Here is a 21685-nt window from a genome sequence, read left to right as displayed (position 1 = left end):
GCCGCCTCTGCGTGGTGCAGTTTGGTTGCAGCCTCCCTGCCGCCCTTGTAGCTGCTTATGGCTGACGTCAAGGCGGGGGCATCATGCTGGTGAATACCACCACAGTTGGGGGCGCACGAAAGCAATGGTCGCAGCGTGACGCTGCGACCCTTGGCTGTTGGTCAGTGGCGCCGTTACTGGCAACGAAGCGCGACCTGCTGACCTGCCAGCAGGCTGGCCTTGAGCCTGGCTTGTTCTCCTGGTTGCCGCAGCTAATAACCTGGCCAACTGTTCGGTACATTGGGATGGAAATCCTTTTGTTGGAAGGATTATGCGCAGGTCTGTTAAGGTGGTGGCCACAAGAACGACATTTGGAGCAAGCTCACACCACCTTGCTTGCGATGAGGGGTGACAGTCTGCTTGGCCGGCGGCGGTGGCGTTTCGCTTGAGTTGGGTGGGGCGGGCTTGGCGCCGGCGGCGTGGTTGTTTGTGCACGCTGATGCATGGTCGTGGGTGTTGGTGCGCAGTCTGAGCTCGGTGGTGATGGTGGTTGGGGTGGTGGCAGCTGTCCGGGGCAGCGCGTGCCGAGGTGCTGCTGCCACTAATGAGGGCAGCTTGCTGCTTGTCGCTGAGGAAGCCGTCATGGCAGCACGACTGCCACGTGCAGACCTGCGCTCGCCGCTGTTGGCCATCAGTGCTGTAGAATTTCAAGTGTTCCTCAACCTTGTAGCATTGGCATATGTTGTACATGTGGGTCGCTGCTGTGGAGCAGCTTTTTGCAAAGCAGGTGTGCTGTCGAGGTCCACGTCTCTGCCTTGGCTACCGTCCTGGTGGCAGCTTGAAGATCATCCATGTTGATCCCAATCATGTGTTGCTTGCTGTTGGTACTTCTTACTCTCCAATGCCTTGGCGAATGGATGGACTCGTCCACCACGGGATGATACAGTACGGTACTGGACTGCATGGCACCACCGTGCATGGCTGCACGACTGTCTTGGAGGTGTACGGTATGTTTCTTACAATGCGGTATGATGTACCCTGATACGCACCCTCAGCGCAATTTCAATCCAGCAGACCGCCAGCTCGACATGTGATCGCGGGCCCATCTCCACGGAAGCGCATCCCCATGGAGAACGCTGGGCAGCTGCTGCATCCACATCGACAACTGCAGGACGAGAACGTGGAGTTGGGTCCCGCCCTCAACAACAAGGTGAAGCAAGCTCGGCAGGGCGGACCTCGCCTCAAGGTGGCGCCTTTGAGCGCGAGAAAGGCCTTCGGGAATATCACCAATACAAACGCGGCCCCAGCCGCAGCTGACAGCGCTGTTCGCTTTGCGGCGGCGAAGCTGCGCCACGCATCGTGTGACCTGCCCGTCGACCAGCATGAACAGTGGCAGGCAAAGCAGGGAGGCAGCGGGAAGCTCGCCACAGCAGGGCATCTTGCATTGGATGTTACCAACCAGTCAGTGGTGGAGAGCGCCGTACCAGATGCGGTGGTTCCGCAGCAGCAACAGCGGCATCAGCAGCAGCAGCAGCAGCAGCAGCAGCAGCAGCAGCAGCAGCAGCAGCAGCAGAGAGCGCAGCGATATGCCGCAGGCGGCGTGGAGCAATACGCGGGCAAGACCTGGCTGCAGCTTGAAGTAGACCGTGAGGATTGGGAGGACTCGCAAGCAGCCGCAGCGGCACGGCAGCTAGCAGCGCGGCTGAGCGGCTGGCGCCCGGGAGTGCTGTGGGTGCGCAGGCCCGTGCAGTTTGTGTGGCATGCAAGGCGCTGGCTCATATGACTGGGGGTCATAATTCAAGTCAGCAGCGTGCGCACCGCCGCCCTCTGCTGCATTGTGCTGTGGGTGCGCAGGACAGCACTCTCACCACTGCCGCCCCTGTTGCCGCCGCGGCGCAGGTGGCTCGTGATGATGACATTGACGATGACGATGATGCACTGCTGGCACCCGAGCCGACGCAGCCGCCGCCACGCAGCGGACGTGCCTTTGCTGCCCGCCAAGCTCCACTGGCAGGCCTGGCATCAAAGCTAGCAGGGCAGGACGGCGAGGGGCACGCTGCTGTGCAAACCAGTGTTTCTGCCTCATTTCTTGTCTGAACACTGCCCAGCACTGCCACACAGCTGATCTGCTATCCGCCCTGTGCTCTGCTCTCTGCCACGTGCAGACATCCAACCAGCCGTATTGGCCAGCGGTGCTATAATCTGTCAAGAATATCTTTGTGGTGGGGATACTCAAATCGCTTTGAGCCAACTGCTGCTGGCTACATCTGCCGTGTGCGGTGGCGGTCGCGACCACTCCAGGCGCCCTGCGGTATCAACCTGCGGTCCTCAACTCTCGTCATTGTTTGCATGCTGCGACGGAGTGCACTCAACCTTGTACCATTCGCATTTGTTGTTGATGTGGTCGCTGCTGCAAAGCAGCCGTCTGTAAGGCAGATGTGCCGTGGAGGTGTTTCACTTCTCTGGTCACCGTCCTTGTGCAAATCCCAGCTACCATCCTGGTGGCAGCTTAAAATGATCCGTGTCAAGCTCAATTACATGCGTCTTGCTGTTGGTACTTAATATTCTTCAACGCTTGTCAATTGGATGGGCTTCATTGATGCGGGTGCTTGGACTGGATCGCACATGGCGGCAGCCAAGTCGTGTATTAATCGCTGACCTGCGTGCAAGCGCATGCCAGAAAAAAATGAATGCGGTTTTGTTCTTGAAACTCAAGCATCGCTGTGTCACGGCTATCGCTATCAGATCGCGTAGATCGCATGGTGCTCTTCCGCACCGCGCAGCGCTTGCTTTCCTCTGCAGCACAACAGATCCCATTACAAGTCTGTATCGTAGGTAGTGGGCCCGCGGGGCTGTACACTGCTGAGAAGGTGAGCGTGTGCTGCGCAGGCGCGGCGCTCACTGCGATTGCTGCCGTGGACCTCACCGTCCTCATGAGCCTCCTTGGCACTCGAAGCTGCTCAAGAAGTACGGCAACGACATTCAAGTAGATGTTCTGGTGGGTCACTAGGGAGGTGTGATGCCGCTGCATTGTCATATAAAGCAGCAGAAGGCCTGTCTAATTGCTCGCATCGCGCTGTCTCAGGACCGGCTGCCCACGCCCTTTGGGCTGGTGCGCTCAGGCGTCGCTCCTGACCATGCCGACACAAAGGTGCAGTTATTTGGCAGCGAGCTGCTGGGTACTGCACGCGCTGCTTTGAGGATTTTGTACTGCCCCAACAATTCATGTGGACTGTGGATAAGGAAGTGAGCTATCCAAAGCAACGTGATGCCACAGCATCCAACACGCTACCGAGCCGCACAGAGATTCTAAAGGGCATGATGAATTTCATTGCACAGTGATCTCCTTACTGCCCCGACCTGTCCTGGCTCTCCAGAATGTGATCAATCAGTTTGCCCAGACCTGCCTGGACCCTCGGGTCGCTTACCTGGGCAATGTCAACGTCGGCGGAGATGTTACCCTGGCCGAGCTGCGGCGAATCTACCATGCGGTGTGCTTGTTGGTCTGGTGCGCCCGCGCCTGTTACAAATCGTGCCCACCAGCAGCGCCGACCAATTGCAACAAATCACATTTGTCGGCGACCCCAGGGTTGCGTGGTTGGGAAGTAGCGCTGGACGCGGCGTGCCAGTCTTGGCACCCAGAACAACCACCTCGCCTTCTCTACTTCCTAAACCCCGCGAGCCCCCGTTCCCTGAACATCCAACGCATCCGCTTGGGCACCGCAGGTGGTGCTGGCTTATGGTGCCGAGAGCGACCGCCCTCTCAACGTCCCCGGCGAGTCCTCTTCAGGTGTTTTCGCTGCGCGTGAGTTTGTGTGGTGGTACAACGGCCACCCCGATGCCACCCAGCTGCCCGTCGACCTGTCCAAGGTGGAGACCGTCGCAATCTGCGGCATCGGCAACGTCGCCTTGGACTGCGCGCGTGTGCTGCTGCGGAGGCCCAGCGAGCTAGCTGTGACGGACATCGCTGCGCATGCCATGTCGCAGCTGGCGGGGGGCAGCAGGGTGAAGCGGGTGCACATCTTTGCACGTAGGGGCCCTGTGCAGGTGAGGATGTTCAGGCAAGAGTGTTTGCGCCCGTCTGCACCATTGGTATGTGGTTGCCTGTTTCGGCGGCCGACTTGGTGGGTTGTTGTCAGGTGTGTCTCGCCTGGCTGGCTGTCTTGCTGAGCGGCGAGAGTTTTTTTGATGTGGTCATCATGGCTGACTGCCTGAGGGTTTGTATCCAAGAAGCCTCAAGCTGACCCGTGTCGCCGCCTCAAACATGCCCTTGCAAGGCTGCCTGCACGCCCAAGGAGCTGAAGGAGCTGGTTAAGCTGGGCCACGTGGCCGTCCACGCGCCCGCCGACCAGATGGCGGTGTCGGCTGGTGACGAGGCGCAGATGAAGGCAGTGCGCATGCGGCGGCGCATGTATGACCTCATATCTCAGGTGAGGCACTGCTGTCCGAAGCGAGGGGCCAATGCGAATGAATGGGTGCAGGATCAAGGCTCAGGGACCGGCTGTGAGCTCAAAGCCGCGTGCTACCGCTGCCAGAGTAGAGAGATTAAACACTCACCCTTCCCCGTGAACATACACACACCGCCCGATGGAACTTGCCGTTCAAGGCAGCCGCATCGCAGCCGCTCAACGCCGACCGGCATCTACACTTCCAGTTCTACCGAAACCCTGTGGAGGTTGTCGCTGACACGTCCGGCGCTGCTAGCGCCGTGCGCGTTGAGCGCACGCAGCTTCAGGTGTTGCCTGGCGGCGGCATGGTGGCGGTGGGGACAGGCGAGTTTGAGACACACGAATGCCAGCTCGTCCTCAAGAGCATTGGCTACAAGTCGCTGCAGCTAGAGGGCGCCGCGTTCGACGCACGCGCTGGCGTCATCCCCAACAGGGCTGGGCGCGTGCTCAAAGGTGGGTGTCACTGGGGTCTGGGAGCTCGGATGTAGTAGGATTTCTGGACTAGCGGGGAAGGGTGTCTGTCTGACCGAGTTAAAACAGAGAGGGCGCCGCTGCATTTGAAGCAGGGGTCCAAAGTGCCTGCAGGGCGCGTCGACCAAACACAGCCTCTGCGCTCGCTTCGCACACGCACAGAGAAGGGCGGGAGCGAAGCCGACCCCGGCCTTTACGTCTGCGGCTGGATCAAGCGCGGCCCGACTGGCATCATTGGCACCAACTCCATGGACGCTGACGAGACGGTGGAGTGCATCGCGCACGACCTGTCAGCGCCGCCGGCTGCGGAGGTGGCTGGGGGGCCCGGCCTGCGCCGGCTGCTTGCCGAGCGGTGCGTGCGTGCGGTGGACTGGGGCGGGTGGCAGCGGATAGACGCGGAGGAGGTGCGGCGCGGAGCCGCCGAGGGGAAGCCGCGAGAGAAAATAGTGAAGGTGGAGGACATGGTGCACGTCGCTTGCGGCAGCTCACTGCCTGGGTAACCGCACTCTGCTGAGGGCGCACGTTCATCTGGGTGGAGAGTTTTCGTTTTTAGGCAGGTGTGAGGGGGAAGATGTCAGGTGTTTGGTCTAGTTGATATCAGTTCAGTGGGCGTCAGGGTGCAGCGTGTGTGCATACGCTACAGTTCCCGCCAGACTGTCGCTGTGCGGTGCGCCTCTGCGAGCGGGGGCGGCGGGGCGTTATGCCTGTGTTTCATCAGACAGCCGCTTTGACACCACGCACTGCAATGTGCAACTTATCACATCAGCCCCATAGTTGATGGCGCTTGGATTGATAGCAAGGTTTGGTGCATCCAGCCGTTGTCAACTGGGCCACCAGCACGCAGCGGCTGCCAAAGCAGCAGTGCATGGACCAAGCCGCACCTTTGCCGCAGGGCTCGCTGCCTGCATCCGTCAGGATTTCTCAGTTTTGTTTCCGTCCATAAGCGCACAGTTGTTTGTTTCACACTCCGCCAACGAAGCCAGACCCGGGGTCAAAGGCGCGTTCAAAAGGCCAGCATCGCTGCATCACGCTGGTCCGCATGCGCATACAGTGATTTAACAATTCCCATACGGCGTTGGTGGCATGATCGGCAGCTAAGCAGATCGCCGGATGGGTGCAAAATTCTAGACGCGCACGGCGCGGCTTGCCATGGAGGACGGCGGGCCAGGCGGGTTTATGGCAAGGCTTTTCAGACGCCGAGACGTGGAGGGGACACGGATCGTGTCGTTCCCGCACGTTCCGCTGGTGGCGCACTCGCTCTCGCGCACGCAGCTCCCTGGCGGCGGCAAGCAGGCGCGCTACCGCGCCAACCAGACCAGCACAACCAAGTACACGCTGCTATCCTTCCTGCCAAAGGCCCTATTCGAGCAGTACAGGTGCGGGGCCGATCGGGCTGCTGGATGAGGGCAAAGAAGACGGTCAACAGTCTGCATGGTTGATTTAGCAGTGGGGCGATATCAGGCATGCGTTCCGGCCCCTCATAAAGTTTGCTGAATCTCAATGCAGGCGCGTGGCCAATATATACTTCACGCTCAACGCGGCGCTGTCACTGACGCCGTACAGTCCGGTCAGGTGAGCTAAACCGCTGCAGCACCTCGCAAGGTGGCACCCCCAAAGGGCCCGCCAGCAGCTGCTGCACGCCGCTGCATCCGCAGCCGCATGGTGGACATGCTGGGCCACATTGACTTCTGATTTGCACATCCTCTCCAACAATGCGCACTGCGCCATGGCCATGGGGGATATGCTGAGCTGCAGTGCCTCCTGGTTCTTGGCACCTCGCCAACACCGCGTGCTGCTCTTCCCAGGCCATGGACGAGCTTTCTGCCGCTGGGCCTGGTGCTGGGCATAGCCATGATGAAGGAGGCCATGGAGGACTACAAGCGCTACAGACAGGACGTGGAGGTCAACAACCGCGCAGTGGAGGTGGGCGGCTCCGGGCGCAACCCCTCGCGCGCTACCTGCCCTTTCCGGCAGGGAGCTGCTGCGGCGTGGGCGTGGGCGCTCTTGCGATGGATTTCGCGCGAGGTTTGAAGACGGGAGTGCGGAAGTGGCTGTGGGAAGTGCGGCAGTGGCAGAATAGCTCGGCTGCTGGTGTGTGTGATCTCAGCTTCAAGACGACTACGCTGCAGCGAAGGGTATCAGCGCGGCCTCTGGCCTCGTCTGTGACTGCTTCACCGACGGCGCCATACACAGCCGAGGAACCATGCGGCGCGGACGTCTTGTGATTGCATGAACGCAGGTGTTTGACTCTGGGGAGAAGAGGTTTGTCACCAAAACATGGTCGGACGTGCAAGTGGGGGACGTGATCACGGTGTTCAAGGTGCGGCGCAAGGGACGGGCAGCGGCCGCCCAGCAACGTGGTGCTGTGGGCGCCAGGGTACTGCACCTGCTGACGCCCGAAAGTAGCGCAGGTGCATGCGCAGGCATGTATGTGGATGCGCCTGGGCGCGTATGTGCACGCACAAACACACGCACGTGCACACCTGCTGCGCCACAGGATGAGTACTTCCCGGCGGATCTGCTGTTCTTGTCCGCTGAGAACGAGGACGGCCTGTGCTACATCGAGACCATGCAGCTGGATGGCGAGACCAACCTCAAGATCAAAAAGTCCCTGGACGAGACCAAGCACCTGACACGCGACACGCTGAGAGGCCTGACGGTGGGCGAGACCGATGGAAAGGGGCAGCTGGGCGGCCACGTTGGCGCGCGCGTGTGGGGACAGGCGGCCCCGCGCCCACCAGCTTCAGCTACCTGCCAGCAGCGTGCACTTTGCCCAAAATTCGTGCGGAGGTCGGGCAACAAACTAATTCACCAGCACTGCGTTGCCACAACACCCAGGCTACCGTGCGTTGTGAGCCGCCCAACAGCCGGCTGTACCACTTCACCGGCAACCTGGAGATGCCCAGCCCCCTCAACGCTGAGCCGCTGGTGGTGCCGGTGCCGCCTGCGGCTATCCTGCTGCGCGGTTGCAGCCTGCGCAACACCGCCCGGGTGTATGGGCTCGTCATTTACGCGGGTGAGAGGCCACAAGTGTTGGGAGAGCTGCAGTCTTGGAAGGCACCAGAAGCGTGGAAACAGGCAGCTTGCATGGATGCAAAACTCACCGTACCACCCATCAGCTGCCTGGCTGCGTCGCGGCCCTGTCTAGTCAACCTTGTGTTGCCTGCATCCCTAGACATCTCAACCACGTCCGCTCCACACCACCCCTTGACCTGCAAACCCACCCCAGGCCACGACACCAAGATCTTCATGAACTCCACGCAGCCGCCCTCAAAGCGCTCCCAGGTGGAGCGCACCGTGGACCGCATCATCCTCTTCATGTTCTCCCTGCTGTTTGCCATGTGCCTCGTGGGGTGCATCACCTTCGCGTCTTGGACGGTGCGCGTGCACGTGATGGGAGGGAGGAAGGGGCAGGACACCGCCGCTGGGTGGCTGGGTAGGGCAGCCGGCACACCACGGCCGGCGGCTGAGATGCCAGAATGCCTTCACACAAAACGCTGGCTAAAACAATCAGCAAGCATCACCTTGGAAGGACGGCCGCGTCTCTGCACGTTGCCTTGGCTGCGGCTCGATTGGAGATGTAGCCGCCCCCCAACCACACCCACAACAAACTACCCCCACCCCATCCCAGGCCAAGGAGATGCCGGGGCACTGGTACCTGGACCCTGCCCATGTGCCGCGCGAATACGACCCTGCCCAGCCCGTGCTGGTGGCCGTCACAAACTTCATCACGTCCTTCATCCTCTACAGTGAGATCCACGCGCCGCTCATGCTGATTGGGCGCAAACCTGCTTACTGCGCCCGCTGAGGCTCTCGGGGTCTGGGCACCTGGCCGCTGCTTGCCGGCCAGCGCCGTCATCAGGGTCGCGTCGTCCGGCCCAGGCTCGCGCCGCCCCTCCCGCCACACGCCGCCGCATGCACCAGGCTACCTGATCCCCATCAGCCTGTACGTGTCCATCGAGATGGTCAAGGTGGTGCAGGCCTTTGTGTTCATCGGCAAGGACCGGGCCATGTACCACGCTGAGAGCGACACGCCCGCCGTGGCGCGCACGTCAAACCTCAATGAGGTGCGCTGGGCTGTGGCTCTTGACTCGCAAGACGTGGCGCTGCAGCCGGATGGGTCTGTGAGCGCGCGCGCGCACACACACACACGCGCGCACACACACACACACACACACACACACACACACACACACACACACAAACACATTCAAAAAGCCACTCGTGCACGAGCATGCACACACTAGCAAGCACTCACATGCACCCCCTCCTCCCAAACCCCTTCTCCCCACCCACACAACCACGCGCAGGAGCTGGGCATGGTCAACACGGTGCTGACCGACAAAACCGGCACCCTCACCCGCAACGTGATGGAGTTCTTCAAGGCCTCCATCGGCGGCGTCTCCTATGGCGCGGGCATCACGGAGATAGAGCGCGCCAACGCGGAGCGGCGCGGCATCCAGATAGGGGTCGCCGAGCGCTCCAGCGCGAGCCCGTGCCGCGAGCAGTACTTCAACTTTTACGACGAGAGGATCATGGGGGGCGCCTGGGCGGCGCAGCCCAACCCGCAGCTGGCGCGGGAGTTCTTCAGGATGCTGGCGCTCTGCCACACGGTCATCCCTGACGGTGAGAGCCGTGGGTGGAAGCGAGGCCGCCGGCACGACCAGGACAAAAACACGACACTGAAGCGCAGCGGCTAAGTTGAAATGGGACGAGGTTGCGAAACACGGGAACTTCCCAGACACGAAGGGCGGGCGCGTTCAACAGAAGGCCCGTTTTTCCATCGCTCAATGCTCCCCACAGGCCCGGCTGATCCCAAGCGCATCAGATACGAGGCCGAGTCCCCTGACGAGGCGGCGCTGGTGGTGGCGGCCAAGGTGTTTGGCTTCTTCCTTTTCAAGAGGACCAACACCATACTGGTGAGGCCCTGAGGGCCCTGGCTATGTTGTACCGCACAAATCCACATCCATCAACGGCCACCAAGCTGGCCCCTGTTCCGCCCCTTTGTGCCTATCTGCAGCAACAGACCCTGCGCCACAGATTCCCCTGTGAAGCCCCTGAATCCCCCAACTTTAAATCCCCCAGACCCTGCGCGAGTCCCTGCCGGAGGGAGTCCAAGAGGCGGAGTACGAGGTCCTCAACATCCTGGAATTCAATAGCACGCGCAAGAGGATGAGCGTCGTGCTGCGCGGCCCCGACAACAGGCTGCTGCTGTACTGCAAGGTTGGTGGCGCTCGCAATGCAATCGGCGTGGTGGTGTGGACATATGTGAGGAGGATTTTGGGTTGCAAGCCAGGCTAGTTCAGCAGGAGAGAAGGGGCGGGTGCACACACACAAACACACACACACACACATACACGCACACATACACACACACATACACACGCACATGCGCACGCATGTACGCGAATTTGATTTGTTGGGCCTGCCTTTCACCAACCGGCACAGGGAGCAGACACTGTGATCTACGAGCGCTTGGCGCGCGGCCACCCCACCAACGAGGCGCTGCGTGACGTCACACTGCAGCACATGGAGGACTACGGCAGCGCTGGCCTGCGCACGCTGTGCCTCGCGTACAAGGAGCTCGACGCGACCTTCTATGACAGGTGCCTATTGGCACACAGCACTGCCACGCACTTGGGCTGCATGGTTTGCTGCTACCCCTTGGTGTGGTTTGACACAGCTGCAGCACTGCTCTGTTTGGTGCTCGGCGTCACCTGCTCACTGCGCTCATCCAGGCTCATTCCGAGTTTTTGTGCTTGCTGCCTCATGGTTGTACCCACCAGCTGGCAGGACCGCTACATCGACGCCAAAACGTCCATGGACAACCGCCAGGCCAAAGTGGACATGGTGAGCGGGCTGCCCGGCCGAGGGTGGGGCATGGAGCTCAACCATCTGCCTCCATCCTTTGCGCCCTAATCACCAGCTCCTCCACTGCCTCCAGACTGGAAAGGAAATCGCTTGTCGCAGCAGCGCCCCTGCATGCGTCCAGGTGACAAGCATTCACAACTTTGAGTGTAGAACCGCACGTCAAACCCTGTCCCCAGGTGTCCGAGGAGATTGAGCGTGATCTGGTGCTGCTGGGCTGCACCGCCATCGAGGACAAGCTGCAAGAGGGAGTGCCACAGTGCATCAAGGCCCTGGCGGAGGCCAACATTCGCCTCTGGGTGCTCACGGGCGACAAGATGGTGCGGCGCTGGCCTGCTGGTTCATTGCGGTTTTTTGGAGGGCTTGCAGGAAGGTGATTAGGCTGCTGAAACACGTCAAGGGTTAATTTTCCTATTGGCCAGCAAATCAGCCACCACACAAAAGTGGGATGCCTGCCATGCACGGGTCAACGAACCAACCCACCTCGAACCCAAACCACCTCATACACGCAGGAGACGGCCATCAACATCGGCTACGCGTGCAGCCTGATCACTGACGAGATGACGCAGTTCCAGGTGACGGGCCACAGCCCTGAGGTGGACCTGCTGGAGCACCAGGGCATGATGGAGGACGCCATGCTGCTGGCGGGCACGCACGTGCAGACCGAGCTTGAGCGGGTGAGCCGGATTCGTGGGTGGATGACAGGATGCGTGATGCCCTTGGTTGTGCTGGCAGGGTGGGTGGGAGCTGCCTGCCTGCAGAACTTCATACGCATTACAATTTGTGTTGGCAGTGATCTCTGGGTGGGAGGATACTAGCCCTGAACAGGCACCTGAATTCGACAACCACCGCCCTCATGATTTGCCATCAGGTGGAGCGTATCTTGACGGAGGAGCTGACCGCCAAGATGCCGGTGAAGTACGCGCTGGTCGTCGACGGCAAGGCGCTGCTGTACGGGCTGTCTCCCATGCTCAGGAACCTGTTCCTTAGGGTGAGGGCGCCTCACTAGGGCCGGGCGCAGGGCATAGCCGCAGCCAGCTGCCTCGCGCTGATGTCGGAGGGTCCGAAGTGATCAAGTAGTTGGCGCGACCCCTTGAAGATTGCGCTGTGTGACCGCGCCCGGTGCATTGGTGTTCACCCCGGTACCTGATGCGCTGCCGTCCCTCATTTTGCCTCCTTCCCCTTTGCAGGTGAGCCTCAAGTGCGCGGCGGTGGTGTGCTGCCGCGTGTCGCCGCTGCAGAAGGCCCAGGTGACGGCGCTGGTCAAGAGCTGGGGGGACGTGACGCTGGCCATAGGGGACGGCGCCAACGACGTCGGCATGATACAGAAGGCCCACATCGGCGTCGGCATCAGCGGCCAGGAGGGCATGCAGGTGGGCGTGGGGGGAAGGGGGCTGGTGCGACGGCCCCCATGTTGGGTTTCCTCGCGTCACTGCTGGCGAGGGAGCGACGCCGACGGCCCTCAATCCCGGCCCGCTGGCCACAAGCGCAATCGTGGGGCAGATGGGACATGTGACCGCGTCCACGCTGGTGCATTGCATTTGCACATGTGATACATCGCCCGTGCCATCCCCACCCTTGAGAATCAACCCTGAACCATGTGGCACTCCAACTACCCCGCCCAGGCTGTGATGGCGTCGGATTTCGCCATCGCCCAATTTCGCTACCTGACGCCGCTGCTGCTGGTCCACGGCCGCCTGAGTTACAAGCGCATCACGCGCATGATCCTGTTTTTCTTCTACAAGAACCTGCTGTTCGGCACCACCATATTTGTATACAACGCCTTTGCTCTGTTCAGGTGAGAGGGCTGCGTGGGGTAGAAGCAAGCAATCTGCGAAAGGGGCGGCAGAGGCAGGCTGAGCCAGGGACACGGCTTTTTTATCGCAGAGCCAGCTGCCATGGACCGCACGTGTGATTGCGGCGCTCACACGTGAAAAGACCTCCACTAACCTTGCCACCCATGCAAGTGCAGGAATTGGTAGCAGTCACCCGAGCACTTGAGCAAGCCCATGGCACCAAGTCACCAGCTCACCCCAAAAACCCACCAAAACCACAGCGGGCAGCCGATCTACAACGACTTTTACATGACGCTGTTCAACGTGGTGTTCACGGCCATGGCCCCGCTGGTGGTGGGGTGGTTTGACCGCGACCTGGACAAGGTCTACGGGGAGAGGTTCCCGCTGCTGTACAGAGAGGGTGCGCTGCGCACGGCGCTGTGCCGGCGATGGAGCGGCTTGGGCCAGTGCGTGCTGCTTGGGTGGTAAACCTGTGCGGGCAGCTGCACGCCGGGCAGCTGACAATGCGGCTAGATGACACGAGGGCACGCACGTTTTGTGCGGATCAGGCTCTGGCGTATGCGCGGACGGGGCCTGCACCTGAAATCCTAGAACTCTGGTGCCATCATGGTGTCGTTCTAAGTCAACGAGTTGTGGCGCCCGCCAACGCCCCTGTGTCCTGGCCTGCAGGCCAGCGCAACCTATACTTCAACCTGCCGGCGATCGCGGGCTGGCTGGCCACCGCCGTAGCCCACGCTCTCATTATCCTCGCGTCGGTGATGATGGGCGCAGACTCCACAGAGGTGGGCGCATCCCTTTTCCAGAAGGCCGCCCTCATGGGTCCACGCCCAGCGTCTGGCGCTGAGTTTAGGGTCATAGACGCGACCAGTGCTGCGCGCCCCGCCTCGCCCACCGCCCCCCTTCACAAACACGGCCCGACAGCGCACTGACGGCGATCGGTCCCCCGGCGGCCGCCTGGCCGCGTTCGCTGCGCCCCTGTCGTCCCTCCGCCCGCAAACCAGATCGACCGCCGGTCCGGCCACGCCGTGGGGCTGGCCCAGGACGGCATCCTGATGTTCAGCGTCGTCATCGCCACGGTGCACTCGCAGCTGGCGTCCGTCATCGACCACTGGACCTGGATGCACCACGCCTCCTGCTGGGGTTCGATAGGTAGGCAGCTGCTGCTGGGTCCTCTGATTGACTCGAGCTCGGGCGGGATGTGGGGTGGGGGTGGCGACTGCGCCACCCTCCACGAATGAAAGCCATTGCTGAACCGGTTTGAGACGTGCTGACGCGGAAAGTGAACTGCAGCTGGCGCCGCTGCGATCCCCCCTTTGCCCCGCCCCTGCCCCCCCGCCTTCCCCGCAGCCCTGTGGTTCCTGTTCCTGCTGACGATCGGCGCGTTCCCCATCGACCTCTCCTCCGACCTCCACCACCTCTTCCGCGGCACCATCGCCAACGCCCTGTTCTTCTGGCTCACCGTCCTCATCGTCCCGGCCATGTGCGTGCTGCCCACTGCGGGATTCCGCCAGCTGCGGCGCTTCCTGCGGCCGCAGTACTACCAGCTCGTGCAGGAGATCGCGGCCAGGGTGCGGCGCGGCGAGGCCATGGTCGAGCACAGCATGTCGAGCGTGCCGGGGAAGAGGAGCCAGCTGGCCGGCGTCATGGCGCGCGCGAGCCGGCTGATGCAGCGGAAGGGGCTCAAGGCGGCGGCCGGCCAGGGGAGCGGCGGCGCCGCCGCGCTCGCGGCGGCGGGGGGCGCGGCAGGTGGCGACGGGACGGCGCTGACGGTGATGCGGCGGCGGGGGTACAACGGATTTGTGGCACCTTACGATGCGCGGTCGCGCGTGTTTGATGCCAATGAGCTGCGGGCCAGCGCGGCGGCCGCCGGCTACACCATATCTCAGACCGGCGAGATCATCGCCCCAACGGTCTCGCGCCACACGACCCTGAGCACGATGGGCGGCGGCGGCGGCGGCGGCGGTGGCGGCTTCGGCCTGGCGACGGGGGAGCTGCTGGGCGGCGGCGGCTCTGGCGGGTTCACCCTTGGCACGACTCAGCCCGCCACGCCCGCTGCGCCGATCGCGCGGGCATCGGTAGGGGCGTTCGGCTCGGGCGCGCTCGCGCGGGCGCTCAGCGGCCTGGGCGCGAGCAGCCTGCACAGGCGTACGGCCAGCAGCGGGCCCCTGTTCAGCACCGGCCTGCTCTCGCACGGCACGACGCCCCTCGGCAGCGGAAACCTAGCAGTCGCGGTGGCGGCCGCGGGCACGGGGGCAGCAGCAGCAGCGGCGGCGGCAGGAGCGGTGGCAGCAGCGGCCGCGGGCGGTGCGAGCCTGCCGGGCTCGACGGTATCCGCGAGCGGCGGCACGCCGCACACGACGCAGCCGCTCCCGCCGCTGTCGACGGGGACCACCGCCCTGCTGCAGACCAGCGCCAACGGCGGCACTGGGGCCGAGGCGGTGCCGCAGGTCGCGCGGGACGAGAGCACTTACGCCGGCAACCCTGTCCTGGCGCAGCTGGAGCGCGAGTTCAGCCGCGACCCCTGGCGCCACAAGCACGTGCGCAAGCTGAGCTTCCTCAACGTCTCCAATCTGCCGCGGTGAGCGTGTGAACCGGCCCGATGCGGCTGGCCACCTGGTTGGGGGAGCCAACTCCTGAGAGCACAAGCTTTGGAAAGAGGCGTGTGTCTCCAACGCGCTGAAACGGTGCAAGGGCTGTTCACATTTGTTGGTGTGGGTGCTCAATTGCTGCAATCGCCGTCTTCGTTTGATGCCGCCCGCTCGCAGGATCCGCTCGCGCTCCCCCAAGAGCAAGATGTCGCGCGGCGGCAGCCCCGTATCGCGGGTGTCGTCGCAGGGCGGCGCGGCGGCGCCGGCCATCCGCACGGACAGCTTCAACAGCGTGACCGACGGCGACGGCGCGGCAGAGGCGGCGGCAGCGGCGGTCGCGACCGCGGAGGGCGGTTCGTTCAGCGTGCGGGCTGCGGGTGCGCTGCCCTTGCCAGGGATGACACAGGGCTATGACCATAGCGATGGGCAGGCCGCCGGCAGTGGCGGAAGCGGCGGCGGCGCGGGCGGGCCCAGCAGCAGCAGCGGCAACGGCAGCATTGGGGTTGCCCTGTCGGCGCAGCAGGTCCCTCGGCCGCAGAGGTGGCTGGGGCTGCCGGCTGAGGAGCCCGAAATCCCATCACTGCCGCCCGTGCAGCATTTTGATCAGCAGCCTCCTCACAACCAGCAGCAGCAGCAGCAGCAGCATGCAGCACACCATCAGCAGCAGCCGCAGGCGCAGCAGCCACCGCTGCCGACTGGTGCCCAGGTGCATTCGCTCCACCAGCAGCACCGGTCACTGGGGTCGCCGTCCCGGTTGCTGCGCATGGTGGGCGCAGGCAGCGACGCGCCGCCGGACGAGGTGACGTCACCGCCCGCAGCTGTCGCAGCGCCAACGGGCACCGGGGCTCAGGCCGCGTCAGCAGCAGGGCCATCGGTGGCGGCGGCGAACGCGGGTGCTCCGCACATGACGGAGCTTCAGACCGAGGATCCTGCCATGCTGCAGCTGTACCTGGCAGCACTGAGCCAGGGGCCCAAGCGACGCACCACTGGCGGCAGCAGCTGATTGAAAAGAGGTGCCTACGAGTGTTGTTGCCTTTGCTGGACTTGCTCCCTGACCACGGGAGCGGAGGAGCCCGATTGGCGCATGATAATGGTTACGCACAGCTGGAGTGCCTTAGGTTGGCAACCCCCTGTGTTTTGCCCCCTACTAGTTGGTCGCGACGCGCCGTGCTCGGCCAAATGGATTTTTTTGCTGCTGGCGAATGCCCATGTTAGATGGTGGCTTCCTGCACCTCTCCGCGGGGCACGCGCCTTGCTTTCTCAGACTCTTACACAGCATCCTATACTTTTCACCATGCCCGGCCTGCGTTCACTAATGTTTAGTCACACCCGCCTTGTCCTACGTATGAAACGATCCAACGAGCCCACACTGTGCCTTACTGTGCTGCATGCTTATGATTTCTTGTTAGTGTAATAACGGCCACATTTCCTTTACTTGTACTCTCAGGCAGTAGGCAGGGCAATTCAGAACTGGTAGGCGTGAGTGGCTCACGTTTGGGGTAGCCTTGTTTGCTAGGATGCCTGCCGATCAGCCAGCAGCACGGCCAGACTTTGACTTCCTGAGGCTGTCCTAAGTCTAAAATGTATCAAAGACCTCCGTACGCCCGCCGGTGGCTCAAACACAGCCTGTGCTAGCCTCACAAACGGCTCTTGCACTGCTGCAGTACCCTGCCCAGGTGCCGGTCAGTCACCCCACATCAGGGCCTGCCCGCATGACTTCCGGCCGCTCGGCCAGGCTTTGCTGCTCGATTTCTCCCGTGAAAATTGCATAAAATTAAAAGTTTGCATTCCGACTGCCAAGCCAACTAATGTAGAGCCCGCCTCATCATCGCTTGTGCCCTCTCGGAAAGCTCTACTCATCTAGATTTCCCCTTGTGGGGTGGCCAGGCACCATGACGCGCGAGCATATCTTACCTGAAGAGGAATAAGGCCGTAAATGGGCAAGGGTAGTCAATTTCTCTGGTGCAGTGTAGTTGGACGAGGTGTGCAGTGGCACCTTGCGGCACCAATGCTGCCAGGAGTTGAGCGCCAGCGTACCGGTAGTCGAGTGGAGTGGGAGCTCGTACGAGTAACGTACAGCCCGCCACAACCATTGATGATTGCACTACTTGTAAATAAATCAGTAGCATCTCAGGCTCTCGCAGCAGGCCAAAGTGCCAAGAATAGTGTTCGATCCACGGGTGCCTGCAGCAAAGATGGGGCGGAGTACATAGAGAAGTGAAGGAGTCACAGGGCCAACCATGCTGCAGCTGCGGGGCTTCGTGCCCACCACAGCAAAGGTTGGTCTTGAACCAGATCAGTGCTGCAAAAGCGATCCAAACCGCTTTCGTTCATGCATTGTGATGATTTCAATGCGGGGTGCTACAGGTGAAGCTGGTGGAGTTCCACCCGGTGCAGCCATGGATCGCCTTTGCGGACCAGTCGGACGCCGTCAAGGTCTGGGACTGGAGCACGCAGCAGGTGCGCGCGCAGTCCTGCTTTGCCGCACAGCTGGCTGCACGTTTGCGTGCCACTATTCTACAGTTGAATATCCATCCCGTCTGCGGCTGCCGCGCGCCAGCCGTGGCAGCGGCAAGCGGAAGGAAGGAGCAAGGGGCGGCGGGGTGGCGCGCACTCACAAGCCTCGCCTTTCTCATCATCTGGCACCCCGGCCGCGCCCGCGCCCCCACCTCCCCCGCGGCCCCGCTAGATCCTGCACGACCTCTCAATGGGCGGCGCCGACGACGAGGGCGCCGTAGAGGCCGCCATCAACCGCAGCGGCGAGCGCGACGGCGGCTTCTCCACCAACGCCTCCGCCGCCGACTACGTCCCCTCGCGCGCCGCGTCCGGCCGGGTGCGCCAGGTGCGCTTTTTGGACGCCGAGGTCGCCTACTGGCAGACCGCCGCCGCCCACTACATGGTCAACGGGACGCTCGGCGCGCCGCCGCCGCGCGCGACGGCCGCGCGCGCGCTGGACGGCACGCGGCTGCTCGTCGCGGTCGCGGACAGCAAGGTGGTGCTGTACGACCTGCTGTCTAAGAAGCCGTTCGAGGTGACCAAGGCGCAGCTGGACGGCCGCTCGCCGACCAGCGTCGCGTTCCTCTTCCGCGGCGGCCCGCACGCGCCCGGCGGCAGCGGCGCCGCCGACCCCGCCGGCAGCATGATGGCGTCCCCGGTGCTCGCGGTTGGCTGCTCCGACGGCGTCGTGCGGCTGGTGCACCTCGCGACGCTGCGGGTGGTGGGGCGGCTCGCGCCCGGCGCGGGGTACAAGGCTTCCGCCGTCACGGCGCTGCTGGTGCTGCCCTCGCGGCAGGGCCACGCGGGGGCGACAGGGACGCCGGCGGCGGGGCCGACGGGCGGCGGCGGCGCTGCAGCGGCAGGGCCGACGGGTGGCGGGGGCGGCATCGGCGGCGGCGCGGGTGCGACTGGTTTGGCAGGTGGCGGTCCAGGCGCGGTCGCGGCGGCTGCTGCGGCGGCCACACCGGGTGCAAGCGGCGTGTTCGTGCCGTCTCGTGACCTGCTCCTTGTGGGTGACGCGTCCGGCGGCCTATTCTTGTACGATCCCTTCGGCCGCCCCCTCTCTGCCGGCCGGGAAGCCGGCCCCACCCGCGCTGTCGAGGCGCACGCCGGCGGCGTCTGGTCGCTCTGCCTGGCCCCTGGCCCCGAGGACGACAGCGAGACGGCGCCGCGCGTGTTCAGCTGCGGCGCGGACAAGCACGTGGCGGCGTGGGAGCCGCACGCGTTGCGGGAGATGTGGCGGCTCAAGCTGGACCCCAAGGCGCCCGCTGCCAGCCTCGCCTACAGCCACAGGTGCGTCGTGCAGCCCCCGCGCGCGCTCTCACAGGCACGCCGCTGCGGCCCTGGCCGGCCACTGGGCGCGTGGCCGTGCGGGCCGGCGGCGCGATGGTCTCAAGAGAGGCGGAGCTGACCTTGCAACTCAGCAGCAAGCAGCAGGCCTCAGGGTGAGGCATTGCAAATCTGCCTTCCCCCTTCCTCCTTCGCGAGGGACGCAGGCTCCATCCTTCCCTCTTTGCACCCCGACACTCAAGCCACCCCGCCCCAAAAAACACCACCCTCCGAAACCCTGCCTCCGCTTCTCCGCCAATCCCCTGGGCTTTGAAAGGTACTTCAACCTGAGCGGCGCCCACGGCCTGCTGATGACCGTCAACACCGCCGCGGTGATGGCCATGTACACGCTCACGGCCCTGCCAGTGGAGCGCGCCCTGCGGCCCTGCGTCGACCTGGCGCCCCTCATCCCACCAGGTGAGTGCTCAAGGCGCCCCAAGGATGTTTATGGGATTCAACTTGCTGTCGGCTCACCGGTGTCGCTGGTGTTGCACGCAGCTCGACAGCAATCGCATGCTGTGTGCGCGAGCGCCCCCTGTCGGAGCGCCCACCTGCTCCGCACCGTTGTTTGCACCGTCCTCTCTGTTTCGGTGCTTCCCCATTTTCCACCAAGGCGAAGCCGCCATGCCATGAACATCACATGCCGCCAACTGCGTGTTTCATGACGCCTGCTTGTTCCTGCGTGCGCCGTTATGCTCTTGGCCGCAGGCCAGAAGAAAGTGCCCAAGACATATGCGGTGGCGGTCAGCCCGATGCGGCCAAACCTGGCGGCCGTCGGCGCCAACAGCGGCATGGCGTTCCTCACCTTTGACAGAATGTACCCACTGCCCGTCGCCGCCCTGCCGCCGCGCGACCTGGCCGCCGCGCACGTTAGCCCCAGCCGCGAGGGCGACCCCCAGCCGGTGCACGTGTCGTATGTGGCGCAGTTTGGGGACACGCTGTGGCACGTGTCGTGCGCGGCTGCGGAGAAGGTGCGGACGCGCGGGGCTCGGCCGGGGCGGCCCGTTGAGCGCATCCTTGTCGTGTCGGATGTTCACGCCGACCCCCTCCCCTAGGCGGTGGGGTTGCCCTGCTACCACTCTGAACTTTTGAAGCACTCCGTGCATCGGGCTCTTCACAATAGTGCTTGGTCGTCAACCTTGACCGGACCCTCTGCCTGGACGGCGGTGACCGCGCGCCCGCCACACACACGCTGCCCCCACCCCTGTGTTGCCGTACCCCCAGGACCTGGGCGGGCCGTCCCCCCACGTCTTGCCAGTGGTGGTGTCAAAGGAGCCCGTCGCCGCCACGCCCTTCACCTCCGGCCGCGCCATCCTGGGCGCCTCTGCCAGCGGGCAGTACGTCAGCTGCTGCTGGCCGGCCGGGCGGCGGTACTGCGTGTGGTACCGCACCCTCACCGGCGGCTGGCAGGAGGTGGACTCGGGCCTTGGGGTGGACCTGGCGTGGCATTCTCACAGGTGGGGGCCGCGCGCGCGGGTGCAGGCTGCGGGTCACCGCTACCTGCCTCCACTCTGGATTCACGGCCCTTGTGAGTTGCGATGGCAGGTTGGAATCGCGCGGCGTCATGCGCCAGATCACTCAGGAAGGCTTTACTTTAAGAGCTGATTTGGTGTAACACCCTGCCCCAACGCCGTCGCACCGCCGCGCGGCCGCCCCGCAGGGACCAGTTTGCTGTGTTGGAGGAGCCGCCCCCCGCGCTGCCCGTGGCGCCGCGCTCCAAGGGGCTCCTGAAGAACAAAGAAAAGGAGGCGGCAAGGGCGGCAGCCGCAGCGGCGGACGCGGCGGCGGCGGCGGCGATGCAGTCGGTGGTGCGGATAAAGGCCGTCGACGGGGTTCAGGCCAAGGTCACGTGCGCACAGGTGGGGTCTCAGGACGTATGCAGTTTGGCGGGGCGTGGGGTTGCATTCACTGAGGTGTGGAGCAGCTGCAGACGCACAGGTTGCGAGGCAGCTGGCTAGCTGCACCTTGTGCCACCTTGTGCGTGGCCCTGACCCACAGCCTGCCTGCTTTGCCTATGGCGCCGCCCTACATTCCCTAGTCGGTCAGTTTTCTGACCCTTTGTGCCCATCTCTGGAACACACACACACACACACACACACACACGCACACACACACACACTCACACACACACACACACACACACACACATGCGCACGTGCACACACCCCGCGCGCACACACACACACACACACACGCACACACAAATACGCACAAGCACGCACTCACACACCACACACACACACCACACACACACACATACACCACACACACACATCCTCGCTTCTTGCTCATGACTTGGTAGGTCGCCCTGTCGGGCGACATCCCGGTGGGCATCCATGGCGGCCCCCTGCTGGGCGTGTCGTACAAGCGCACCACCTCCAGCGCGGCGGAGCTGAGCGGGGAGGACTCTTCGCCGGTGCTGCAGCTCTGGAGCTGGGACGGCACGTCAAAGGTGGGGCCAGCAGCCGGGAGGGTCGCGCCGCCGCCTGAGAGGACGGGACGCGGCCGCGACCCGTCCGAGGCAGGGCCCGAGCGGTGTGGCGCTCGGAGTGTGGCGCTGCGGGCAATATGATCTCGTTGCCACGATGTCGGGCGCCGCGGACTCTCCTTCAACTCGCTGGCCCACACTCCTGACTTTGGCCGTGCCCTCCCGCCCTCCCAGCACCCAGTCCGCTCACCCTGCCTCTCGCGGGCATCCTTGGCCTCACCC

General features: G+C 63.5%; 3 protein-coding genes across 3 annotated transcripts; all 3 read left to right on the top strand.

Annotated features, from left to right (window-relative positions):
• Window positions 1–3204: 3204 nt before the first annotated feature.
• On the top strand, window positions 3205–5398 carry MNEG_2646 (ferredoxin--NADP+ reductase; the record flags this gene model as incomplete). The annotated part of the gene is made up of 5 exons (XM_014048877.1): window positions 3205–3225; window positions 3706–4026; window positions 4257–4409; window positions 4634–4880; window positions 5061–5398. 5 exons carry the CDS (start codon window positions 3205–3207, stop codon window positions 5396–5398), a joined length of 1080 nt encoding a protein of 359 aa, XP_013904331.1.
• A 649-nt stretch (window positions 5399–6047) lies between these two features.
• MNEG_2645 (phospholipid-translocating ATPase) lies at window positions 6048–16153 on the top strand (the record flags this gene model as incomplete). The annotated part of the gene is made up of 24 exons (XM_014048876.1): window positions 6048–6274; window positions 6405–6470; window positions 6704–6821; window positions 7138–7218; window positions 7396–7557; window positions 7737–7914; window positions 8128–8276; window positions 8530–8647; window positions 8823–9022; window positions 9209–9524; window positions 9702–9817; window positions 9984–10121; window positions 10347–10504; window positions 10685–10748; window positions 10946–11086; window positions 11279–11443; window positions 11638–11757; window positions 11957–12139; window positions 12392–12564; window positions 12823–12962; window positions 13232–13344; window positions 13564–13711; window positions 13910–15140; window positions 15328–16153. 24 exons carry the CDS (start codon window positions 6048–6050, stop codon window positions 16151–16153), a joined length of 5331 nt encoding a protein of 1776 aa, XP_013904330.1.
• Window positions 16154–17390: 1237 nt separating this feature from the next.
• Window positions 17391–21547, top strand: MNEG_2644 (hypothetical protein; the record flags this gene model as incomplete). The annotated part of the gene is made up of 8 exons (XM_014048875.1): window positions 17391–17429; window positions 17518–17610; window positions 17840–18939; window positions 19253–19392; window positions 19684–19946; window positions 20200–20432; window positions 20636–20834; window positions 21278–21547. 8 exons carry the CDS (start codon window positions 17391–17393, stop codon window positions 21545–21547), a joined length of 2337 nt encoding a protein of 778 aa, XP_013904329.1.
• Window positions 21548–21685: the final 138 nt, after the last annotated feature.

The sequence above is a fragment of the Monoraphidium neglectum genome, assembly GCF_000611645.1.
Source record: "Monoraphidium neglectum strain SAG 48.87 unplaced genomic scaffold scaffold00306, whole genome shotgun sequence".
Classification (NCBI taxonomy): Eukaryota; Viridiplantae; Chlorophyta; class Chlorophyceae; order Sphaeropleales; family Selenastraceae; genus Monoraphidium; species Monoraphidium neglectum.
The sequence above is the reverse complement of the archived record's forward strand: the minus strand, read 5'-3'. Positions and strand labels throughout refer to the sequence as shown.